The following is a 12,939-nucleotide window of genomic DNA, read 5'->3' on the forward strand; positions in this document are numbered from 1 at the left end:
GTAAAAATGGTAAAATAATCAGTTTATACTTCTACGTACAGATCGTTCGGAAATGTGTGCGTTTTCAGTCACTGTTCTTCATAGTGGTTTACACGTGCGTGTGTACACCTTCACGCCTTTAGATTCGCATCTAAAAAAAAAACTTGGATTTTATCTCGTTTGAACCATTCCAGTGGTCATTTGCAAGTAATGCGTTATTGACATTCATGTTTAAGTCATGTGACAGAATAAGGTGAACGTACAGGTTTATTGTGTTGTCAGATAAGAGTAGTACGAAATGTCGCGATCGTCCACTGACGGGCGTTTGTGTGAAGTTCGTAGGCTCAGTGTACAAGGCCGACACGTGTCTTTTTTTTGCAGTAAACTACGACCCTAGTGTTTGTATTAATTTACTGTGGAATGAAATAAGAGTGTATTAGTGGGAAATGTTAGTTGCGAAGGACGCTATGTGTTTGTATCAATGACATGACATTTATTTATTTTGCATGGCAATGTGATATCTATGTAACATTAGACGCTGAATGTACGATTTGTCAGCCTCACTGACACGACGACTTGGCTAATCTCCTAACTCGCAGAATGAGAAGGGACGAAGGGCGATGAATTTCAATAAACACGGCGTTTTCGCGCCTACACTGGGAATGCTAGCAGACGCTGAAGAGAGGAATTGATTTTACTGAAACGTGACAATCGCTTTGAGTGTCTTGAAAATCCAACATCGATCTATTTGGAATGTTTTGCAGTAAGAACTCTCAATCAATTGTACATCAAGTGCTGTGTTTGGTCTTCGCCGATGCGTGTGATGGGATTGCATTTCGTCGGCGGGGGTGACGACACTATCGAGAATACCCCGATACATAATGGTAGGGGTATTTGCAATAACGGTATTTGCTCGCTTCGTGGAGTTTCTTGTGATTCTCAGTTGCGCCTATAGCCTGAAGACGTCTTGGAGACAAGCTGCGAACGTTGGTGTGCCTTATTTTTGTTTATGACCAGACAAAGTGCTATGACTGGAAACTGGGATGATTGGTTTCTACGATAAACGTTTTTTCCCGTGGTTCACAGGTTCTAGTGTGTTTTAGAGATACGCCATCTCCGAAGACAGTGATTACTGTTATTGCTGATGTTCATATGGAATCTTTCTCGGTTTTCAGCCGGAAATTAGGAATTTCTTAATCCAGGTTGCATGTTATTGAGGAGCTACTCATTGATCCGCCGGCACTGTTGCCACGAAATTATAAGATTGCCTCCACTGGTCTCCTAGTGCAACTTCGAGTTGGCGCTCCGATTCTGAGCGGCGTCTGCTTGTCCGTCATGATGGGAACTCTTCGCGACCTGCAGTACGCACTGCAGGAAAAAATCGAGGAGCTTCGACAGAGAGACGAGTTAATTGACGAACTTGAGCTGGAACTTGATGAAAAAGATGAACTTATCCAGCGATTGCAAAATGAACTTGATAAATATCGGTCAGTTATACGACCAGCAACACAGGCTTTACGCAATCAGCAAGCAATGGAATTGCAGCAACAGCAACAACAGCAGCAACAACAACAGCAACAACAGCAGCAACAACAAAACCACCAAATACATCAAGGTGTCCAGCATAATCGCAAACAAAAACGTTTGGGAATTTCTGGAGAATCTGTGCAGCACCAGGGGAAACCCCAGTTAAAGCGAGTCGGGAAATCACACACGTAAGTTTAATAGTTTCTCCGCCCAATGTCGCCGCTTTAGGCTATAGATATAATCTAGGCCATAAAATAACTGGAAATCACTGTTACATCTGGTCTCTCTCAACTTTCCGTACCAATGGATGTCTAGTGTACATACCAAATGTCGGGTTCAATTATCCAGATTTATGGCAATGCCAATATTAAACCCGATGACAGTATTCAATGATCGGATATTTGTGTATTGCTTGGCTGTTCTAAAACCTGTATATTGTATTTCAACAAGTTCACTCCTGTCATTCCGAGTTGTCTTACCTAAAGTAAACGCTTTTGATAATATTATTGACTTTTGTAACGTGAACGTGTTTGTTTTCCTTTTTCGTACATCAGTTTTGATATAAACTTTAACTAATAAATACATACCCGACTCGCGTCAGTATGTCGGCCGTGTGATGTCACGTACATGTACATAACTCTCCCAAAATGGTTTACGTTTTTACAATTTCCATTTGAAGTCATTTTCTTGCCCCTACTTTACAATGTTATTACTGCGTCAAACCCGCAATGGAATGTCGACCGTATATTCTATTGACATCGCCCAGTGGCTCGCCATTCATTCTGTTCATTGATTGCCATTTTAATAAAAAAAAATCTGCGGCGCGTGGTACATATACTTTTCTCCATGCATTACGGGGTGCGTTCTGTTTGTACAATTCAGTCGAGTGCAGTAAACGCCATCCCCACAGCTTGATACACCCCCTCCAGACGTTAACATTGTATGCCGGAAAGCTTTGACAATTTTAATCAGTGGTCTATTTTAAACCCCCGTAATGGATATGGTTTAATTTATTTGGAATTTTTGGAAGGAGTTCAGGCTTATGGACAAAGCTTGCGTACATATCGAAATGCGTTCTTCCCCGGTGCGCGCGCTATCAAAATATTCATAAATGAATGAGGTGAAAGATTGGCCGGGCATTTTAAAGAAAGCAAGAGAAATTAATTTTTTGTTAAGCTGAAAAGTGAAAAGATATTTTGGCATGGTAATCAACAGCTGTGTGTTCATCAATGTACTCGTGTTGAGTTTAATCCTGAACAACCCAGGGCAGTATTGTTGACTAGAAGAATACATCTACTCGGGAAATGAATCCAACATAGCCCAGTGATTATTCCTGATATAACTATGTTTATAGCATTTTTGACAACTAACTGTAAAATTCATTTGTCTAAAAATCACGTAGCAAAATGATCCCCAGGCAATTTTTTCTTATCATAGATTCTTTAATTTGAAAAAAGTGTATCCTGAAGAACGGTTTTATAAAAATGAGATATGCTTCAGAGATTGGGACATCTGCCCTGCTCTCATGGATTTTTTTGTTTATTTTCAATATTCTGTGAATAATTCCATATTGATTAATTTTCACTATCATTTTCCATCCACTTCAAAATAAAGCAGCATTCACATTTTATAGCTGTTCTTATTTCATGTTTTTTTTTTTACTTATCTCCCAATTAAAATGAAAGATCTAATGCAGGCTGAACTTCAAGTCTACTTGTATATCAATCAACAAATATCTTGCAAATTAACTTCAAATGCAAACAGCTTGGCTAATGCTTACTGTGCTAATTGGAGTATTGCTTGCTTGTTTGAACAAACAAAGGCCGTATGTGTTGTTTTGTACATTTCCCATGTCATTGAGATTACTATAACCTATTGTTAAAAAAAAGTTATGGATGATAACTGCAAAAAAAATGTTGCTATGCCCTTTCTGACTGATTACCTTGACATAGTTGAGTAATGCTTGTTGTATTGTTGCTATGTCAATAGAAATAAAGTGTAGATCTATCTAAATTTTAGCAGGTTTGGGTTCACCATGGCAACACTACCTGGATTGTCCTTGACTCTTTTCTGATCAGCAGAAAAATTAAATTTCAGAAAGTTAATTTTTTGTACTAGCTATAAAAAAACTTGATTTTGGACAAAATATAATTTATAACATTTTGGTATACATGTGTACATTTGTAAGATATTTGTTGGGAGGGCATAAATGCATAAAGTTTGTGAAAAAATGAAATGAATGGCTTTAAAAATGACAAATAGTTATACAATCTCTTCCTATTTTTGTAGTCTGTGTGCTCAGTAATGTTGCACATCTGGGAATTAGTAAATTAGCGAAGTAGAGACTTACTAAATCATGTCATCATTATTTTCTGTGAAATTTGTGATACTAAATAATAAAGTTATATTGGTAACAAAAAGTATGGTAAGGAGTTCAAAAGGGTCTTGAAATAAGCCTTGATCTTCCAAAGTGCCTACTCTGATGGGCCACTTTAAATTTGAAGTTCTTTTTGACATGCTTTCATCTAATTCCATTCATGTCTCTTTTAAGTATTGAAATGCTTGTATGTAAAAGCTGTTGACATAATCCCTGTGAGTACTGATAAGTTTAGAAATGGGTTTGTGTATAATAATGTCTATTTGCATCTTTGCCAACCAAGGTCGGTTAATTCAGCCGCCACCTCAATATTTATGGGGTAAATGTTTCTATTCAGTTTGTGAAATATGTCATGATTTGGACGATGTTCTATTAATGTTAAAAACTATGGCATGCCACTCATGACTAGAATCACATATTCAGGACAAAAGAAACTTAACATGCATCAAATTACATACATATAGCGATATATGATAGTGTAACTAATTACATAAACATAAAAACATATGATATTGGAACAAATGTATTTTCAGTGGTACAGGCTAATCTAGATCATGATTCCAATCAAAATAAAATTGAAATCCCAAACTGCCCACAGAAAACCTAATTGACACCACTCATTCTCTAATCATAATGAAGGAGTATTTCTGATTATGCATCATAATGAGAAGAGAACACATGCTGCTACAGTGTTGCTATGAGTGATAATCAACATCCTGTCATCTCACTCAGTTGCAGTGCTCATTGGCTAGTAAAATTCCTTTGCTATGGTACAACATTTTTCTTAAGCTTTCTGACGGGAATGTCAATTTCATTTGTTGCTTGTTAATTACCATATTCAGTATGCAGCTGCATTTAGGAAAAATTGTTTTGAATTTTGATTGATTCAACCAAGACTATTGAGAATTGAGTCTAAGATGCCAGATGTTGTTATCACTTGTGGTCAGTTCTCTTGTGGTTAATGACTTTCATCATGTACAGATGTTACATTGATGTAAACATTCATGTAGACGAAAGACATCATAGTTCCACTATGTTAAGCATCTTACTTAAGCACCAATTAATTAATTATCGGTTTTAATCCATACAGGAAGCAATTTATTATCAGATGTTTTACTCATGTAATTTGTGAAACTCGTGTATTTGCATGATGATGTCACATCTACTTGGCTATGAGAGCACATTAGTAGGGTAAAACTAACCTGTCTCATGACAGTCTAATCCTAGCTCATATTCCCTGTTTGTCTATAAAGAATCCAAGGCTTGGATAATTCTACCTGCCACAGGAGTTGATGTCACACCTATCTGGCTATGAGAAGCATAGGTGTTGATGTCACATCTACCTGGCTATGAGAATCACAGAGTTTATGTCACATCTACCTGGCTATGAGAATCACAGGAATTGATGTCACAGCTGCCTGGCTATGAGAAGCACGGGTGTAGATGTCACATCAACTTGGTTATGAGAAGCACAGGAGTTGATGTCACACCTACCTGGCTATGAGAAGCCCAGGAGTTGATGTCTCATCTACCTGGCTGTGAGAAGCACAGGAGTTGATGTCACACCTACCCGGCTATGAGAAGCACAAGTGTTGATGTCACATGTGTCTGGCTATGGGAAGCACAGGAGTTGATGTATCCTCTCCCTGGCTTGGAGAAGCACATGTGTCGATGTCACAGCTACCTGGCTGTGAGAAGCTATAAGAAGCACAGGAGTTGATGTCACACCTACCTGGCTATGAAAAGCACAGGTGTTGATGTCACATGTACCTGGTTTTGAGAAGCACAGAAGTTGATGTCTCATCTACCTGGCTATGAGAAGCACAGGAGTTGATGTCACACCTACGTGGCTATGAGAAACACAGGAGTTGATGTCACATCTATCTGGCTATGAGAAGCACAGAAGGTAATGTTTCATTTACCTGGCTATGAAAAGCACATGTGTTGATGTCACACCTACCTGGCTTTGAGAAGCACAGGAGTTGATGTCACACCTACCTGGCTATGAGAAGCACAGATGATGATGTCACACCTACCTGGCTATGAGAAGCACAGAAGGTAATGTTTCATTTACCTGGCTATGAGAAGCACAGATGTTTATGTCACACCTACCTGGCTTTGAGAAGCACAGGAGTTGATGTCACACCTACCTGGCTATGAGAAGCACAGATGTTGATGTCACACCTACCCGGCTATGAGAAGCACAGGTGTTGATGTCACACCTACCTGGCTATGAGAAGCACAGATGTTGATGTCACACCTACCTGGCTATGAGAAGCACAGGAGTTGATGTCACACCTACCTGGCTATGAGAAGCACAGGTGTTGATGTCACACCTACCTGGCTATGAGAAGCACAGATGTTGATGTCACACCTACCTGGCTATGAGAAACACAGATGATGATGTCACACCTACCTGGCTATGAGAAGCACAGATGTTGATGTCACACCTACCCGGCTATGAGAAGCACAGATGTTGATGTCACACCTACCTGGCTATGAGAAGCACAGGAGTTGATGTCACACCTACCTGGCTATGAGAAGCACAGATGATGATGTCACACCTACCTGGCTATGAGAAGCACAGGTGTTGATGTCACACCTACCCGGCTATGAGAAGCACAGATGTTGATGTCACACCTACCTGGCTATGAGAAGCACAGATGTTGATGTCACACCTACCTGGCTATGAAAAGCACAGATGATGATGTCACACCTACCTGGCTATGAGAAGCGCTGATGTTGATGTCACACCTACCCATCTATGAGAAGCACAGATGTTGATGTCACACCTACCTGGCTATGAGAAGCACAGATGTTGATGTCACACCTACCTGGCTATGAGAAGCACAGATGATGATGTCACACCTACCTGGCTATGAGAAGCACAGATGTTGATGTCACATCTACCTGGCTATGAGAAGCACAGGTATTGATGTCACACCTACCTGGCTATGAAAAGCACAGGAGTTGATGTCACACCTACCTGGCTATGAGAAGCACATGTGTTGATGTATCATCTACCTGGCTATGAGAAGCACAGAAGTTGATGTCACACCTACCTGGCTATGAGAAGCACAGGAGTTGATGTCACACCTACCTGGCTATGAGAAGCACAGATGTTGATGTCTCATCTACCTGGCTATGAGAAGCACAGGAGTTGATGTCACACCTACCTGGCTATGAGAAGCACAGGAATTGATGTCTCATCTACCTGGCTATGAGAAGCACAGATGTTGATGTTCCATCTACTTGGCTAGGAGAATCACAGAGTTGATGTCTCATCTACCTGGCTATGAGAATCACAGAGTTGATGTCTCATCTACCTGGCTATGAGAATCACAGAGTTGATGTCTCATCTACACGGCTATGAGAAGCACAGAAGTTGATGTCACACCTACCTGGCCATGAGAAGCACAGGAGTTGATGTCACACCTACCTGGCTATGTGAAGCACAGATGTTGATGTCACACCTACCTGGCTATGAGAAGCACAGATGTTGATGTCACACCTTCCTGGCTATGGGAAGCATATGTGTTGATGTCTCATCTACCTGGCTATGAGAAGCATATGTGTTGATGTCTCATCTACCTGGCTATGAGAAGCACAGGAATTGATGTCACACCTACCTGGCTATGAGAAGCACATGTGTTGATGTATCATCTACCTGGCTATGAGAAGCACAGGAGTTGATGTCACACCTACCTGGCTATGAGAAGCACAGGAATTGATGTCTCATCTACCTGGCTATGAGAAGCACAGATGTTGATGTTCCATCCACTTGGCTAGGAGAATCACAGAGTTGATGTCTCATCTACCTGGCTATGAGAATCACATAGTTGATGTCTCATCTACACGGCTATGAGAAGCACAGGAGTTGATGTCACACCTCCCTGGCCATGAGAAGCACAGATGTTGATGTCACACCTACCTGGCTATGAGAAGCACAGGAATTGATGTCTCATCTACCTGGCTATGAGAAGCACAAGAGTTGATGTCACATGTACCTGGCTGTGAGAAGCACGTCTACCTTGCTTGTGGTGTTTGATTTGTGGAATAATAAGCATCAACAAGTTTCGTTTTGGATAATGAATTCATCTCTGATGCATATGGTACAGATATTTTAGTAGTGTTTATAAACAGTCAATACTTATTACTGATTTTATTGTTTTGTGTTATCTGATAGGTACACAGATTACACTGCACTTGTTTTGTTGTTTCTGGTTGAAGTTAATTTTAACTAATTCACATGCATTAATACTATTTTGACTTATCATTTGGAGGTTTATATTACCCGTGTGCAATTAATAAATAAGTTTGAAAAATATGATTTTTAATGAAAATTGACCTTGGATGGTGGGTATGAGAGATACTTTACCTGAAAGTCTCTAATCTGTCTCTTACTTTTTTGGGTTTTTAGTTCTGCTGTCATTAAGGATACCAAAGCAGAGATGTTAATTTTATTGCCTGCAATGCATGCCATCTTTATTAGCTGTTGTCTGTCTAGCCATCTCTTAAACTGTAACCCAGATCACTATCATATTTTGAGACACCATGACAATATCTTCTGCCAGACTGTCTTCATATAGTCTGGTACATGTACCTAATATGGTTTTTGATTGTTGAAACTTAAGTTAAAAATTAGTGATTTTTTTGGAATATTAAATATTTAATGATACATAATTATTTTATTAAGTGCTGCTGGCAACTAGAATTCATTCAGGCTTAAATATTGTATTGACTTGAAAATTATCCCATTAGCTTTGTTTCCGTGGAAACAAGTACACGTTTTTTCTTTGTCTCTATATTAATATTAAGCAAATTATAAAGAATTTGTGTTGAATTCATACATTACTAATAGTTTCCTAGTTAACCTTTTCATCACCACAGTTCTTTCTTGTCATCACAAATTTACAAAATAGTCCTGTTTTGGGTTAATGATAGTGTAGTACCTTCAAATGTCAAACATTAACCTTTTTAGTCCCCGTTCGGACATAGTCCGAAAACACGGACTTATGTTTTGCCCTGTGTGTGTGCGTGCGTGCGTCCGTGCGTCCGTGATCACCTGTATCTCGAACATGCATGGATCGATTATGGGACATATGCACATGCATTGTTTTCATGATCCGATTAACGATAGCCGAATAGCGGCCATTTGAAGGCCGAAAATGCATCAAAATCGCACATTTTCACCATTCCGGACCCGGATCTCAGTTATGCATGGACGGATTTTGTTCAAATTTGGTACATACATTAAACATTATAGGACCTTGATGCACGTCTTTTTTTTTTTGGATCGGGTTTGAAATGGCCGACTGGCGGCCATTTTGTTTAAAAAAATTCAGTTCTGGATCTGTATCTGAGACATGCTTGGATTGATCGAGTTCAAACTTCACACACACAAGGTACATCATGTCACAAATATGTATGTGCATTTGTTTCATGATCTCATTAACGATAGCCAAATGGCGGCCGCTTTAAGGCCGAAAATGCATTGAAATCGCACATTTTCACCATTCCGGACCCAGATCTCAGTTATGCATGGACGGATTTCGTTCAAATTTGGTACATACATTAAACATAATAGGACCTTGATGCACGTCATTTTTTTGGGGGGATCAAGTTCGAAATGGCGACTGGCGGCCATTTTGTTTAAAAGAATTCAGTTCTGGATCCGTATCCGAGACATGTCTGGATTGATCAAGTTCAAGTGAATGTGCGTATATAATAATGATTCAAGTGTAGGGTTTGTAACATCTCACTGTCTATTTGTTGTGAATGTTATCTGTTTGTACTAAGGTAGTGGAATCGTTGCATTCTTGACGTGACAGACATTGCTTTGCATGGCAATGATTTTATATTCTAATGCACATAGTGCTGGTACAATGAACATCATTCATAAACATCAATACTGAGTTTATAACTAAAAGGAAATGGCAGGCGTTGGTGCGCAAGACTTGGTAAATATATACATTGACTACTCTACATTGACTGTTCAGTGCTGTTATAAAGAGTCACTCAAGTGCAATATGATTAGCATAGCTATGGTTATCAAAAGGGAACAACAATCAAATTATTCAAATTTTTAAAATCCATATGAAAAAAAAAAGATTTTTCAATGCACTTTGTTCAAGATTATAAAGTTCATTAAAAGTAGATCTTGCGAATAAACAGTAAATGTGTGCCTTGTGTTGTGATTTGGATGTCAAAAATTGTTTAACAGTTGAATCAAGTCGAAAAGAAAGTTGTTGCACTCGGCTGTTACCATGGTTGCCTTAATCTATAGCAATTGCGCTGTGACAATTAAACAATGTGAAATGGGGCACTCTTTTCAATTCTGTCTGTTTACAGTTTTACTCAAAAAAACATATAAAATATAAAATGTGAGGATTTGTAGTTCATAAAAATTATCAACTGACCAAGGTCAAGTTTACTGTCCCAGAGTAATTTCTTTCTCCAACTCAAAACTGTTTAACTGAACATCTATATTTAATGGTAATTTCTTTCCCAGTGGGAGTGTGGATGACAGATACATTGGCAGGTTATTGAATTCTTGAATATGCTTGAAAGCTGCCCTTTCTAACTTGCATGTGACCATGACTATAATGTAATTTATATTTCATGATATCTGTATTTTTATTATTTTATGAAAAATGATTGCTGGATTTATTTGGTGTATGTAAATGTAATGCATAGAATAAATAAGTATTCCTGGTACATGTATAATCTAAATTGTAACATTTTAATTTTCCCTGCTAGGAATTTGAGATTTAACTCATCACCTGCTGTTATTTATCTCTGGAGGCTGTCAGTAGGCAGCACGTCAATGATTTTGTGAGAATTCAATCTTGCAAAAAAGGTTATGTCTCCATGTTCTAGGACCCCAGTGATTTTTTTCTGACCCGAAAATTCATGGAAATTTGTCACTTACGAAGTAAAGCAGTTTACAGTTTCCCTTTGAACTTGACATTGACATGTAGAAGCTTAGATTACTCTAATTTTGGGATTAGAAATTATATATTGTTTATTGCTTTATTTATTATACATATCATTCATCACTCCTCTGTGAAAAATAAACAATTGAAAAAACAAGATGTCTTATCAATCCTGTCTGAAATTAATGAAAACATGAGAATTGCCTTGCCTAGGCCCGTATAATGTCTGACACAATTTCTTTGACTGGGACTACTGTGTTTATTAATTTATTTTCACTTGATATGTGCTGATTGGAACATAATTAACAAACGAGTATTGGAGAGAGAATCAGTCTATCAGATTTATTTAGTATAACGCATAAATGAATAGTAATCTAGACTTTCTAGTGATGTGTTTTGACAGATATTCTTCCTGATCCAAATTTAGGATAAAATAATAAATGTATTTCTGAACTTTTTGACAAACAATTTAATCCATGACGAATCCATTCCATATTATTGTAGTAATTCTGGGACGTGAGATTTTTTACAATTTAGTTTCTATTTATAACCATAAATCTTGGTGTTTGCATGCTATTTGTACATCCGGCTACATTCCTTTTGACCACACGTACTAACTTTAGCGTGTCCGGCTACATTCCTTTTGACCACACGTACTGACTTTAGTGTGTCCTGGTACATTTATTTTGACCACACATACTGATTTTAGTGTATCCGGGTACATTATATTTGACCACACATACTGATTTTAGTGTATCCGGGTACATTATATTTGACCACACATACTGATTTTGGCGTTTCTGGGTCATTTATTTAGGCCACATCTTTTAATTTATGCAAATTTGGGTTACAGATATTTTGTGAAACTATCGGTAATTCTTTTGTTTTTATTATGGCCCAGTTCTTGAGCTAGTTAAGATTACTGTGTAAGACATACAGTAGTTGTGAATATTAATGAATATTCTACATGTAATTAAATACCATGATGTAATCTTTTGTGCGAATAGAAATAAACCGATTATACCGATGAATTCAATGGATTTTTCTGTTGATTGGATTCAGTTTATGATATTTGCCAGAAACGAAGGAACATTCAATAATTTTGAAGAAATTTATATATGTACAGGAAGTCACTAGATGATTGCAATGGTAATGGAAGCCTTCTATAGGCATCATGCTAGATTATTACGAACTCATGACATGGCTAAGCTCAGTAGGATTATAACTCTATACCGTCAACTAGAATATATGCTGGGGTCATAGGTCAAAAATGATTTCCAGATTAAAACATCCTTTTTTTTCTGTATTAACACTAAAGATGGTACCATTTATGAATACTGATAACCACTTTTCTACAATTGTACAAAGCTTATACCCACTGCAATGCAGATCCCAAGAAAATTCACGGATTAATTCAAAATAAAAAATTATGTGAACTACAAGTCAATTTCAAATCTCAAATTTCTATGGGTTTTATTTAATGCATTCTACGTATTTAATTTTTTTTTTCATGACCACATAAGTATGTATACATTTGCCATAGCAGTGATGGGATTTAGAGAAACAGCATTATGATTATTGTAGCACATTTTTGATTATTGTTTTATCTATCTTGAAAATTTGTTAACCTAAGGTCTGTTATGAGATATTAAAACTCATTCAATATCTGGTACAAACTGTATCATTACACAGGCCAGGTTAGGTTTTGAATACAAATTTTGCATATTAATTTGCTAATTTGCATATAATTAACTTCACATGTTCAACTATGTTTTGGTTATGGTAACAAGGGTTGAGTATTTTTTGAAAGTGTGACTATATGTTTAATTAGCTATAACTAGGTAACAACTAATGTTCTGTAGAAAAATTTATTACAATGAAGAAACCCCCAAAAAATGTGTAAGAACGAACATATCATTTATCAAATGCTAATAATTCATAGGAGCAAAAATGAAACAAATCATAATTGTAATTCGTGTTAATTATTCAATATATATGAATTTGATATTTAGATTTGCTGAACTTTTTCAAAGCCCCTAACATTTAGTATGGGACCTGACTGATTTACTTTATATCTATCTTGATATGTAATATGGTTTTGAATCCCAGCTTTGGCACACG

The 12,939-nt window shown here is 37.5% G+C and overlaps 1 protein-coding gene across 2 annotated transcripts in view; it reads left to right on the forward strand.

The window, feature by feature from the left end:
- The window catches only part of LOC100368341 (cGMP-dependent protein kinase 1-like), a 142,309-nt gene that overhangs the window by 60,329 nt on the left and 69,041 nt on the right, over positions 1–12,939 (forward strand). Inside the window, exon 1 of one of the 2 annotated variants that reach the window (XM_085493596.1) lies at positions 1,235–1,694. The exons of the other annotated variant lie outside the window; for it this stretch is intronic. Within the exon in view, the coding sequence (XP_085349722.1) occupies positions 1,315–1,694 (380 nt within the window). The 5' untranslated portion in view covers positions 1,235–1,314. Of the gene's footprint in view, positions 1–1,234; positions 1,695–12,939 lie in introns of those variants that run through there. 2 annotated transcript variants of the gene reach the window in all.

This window comes from Saccoglossus kowalevskii, chromosome 19, assembly GCF_978046115.1.
Source record: "Saccoglossus kowalevskii chromosome 19, keSacKowa6.1, whole genome shotgun sequence".
NCBI classification, from domain to species: Eukaryota; Metazoa; Hemichordata; class Enteropneusta; family Harrimaniidae; genus Saccoglossus; species Saccoglossus kowalevskii.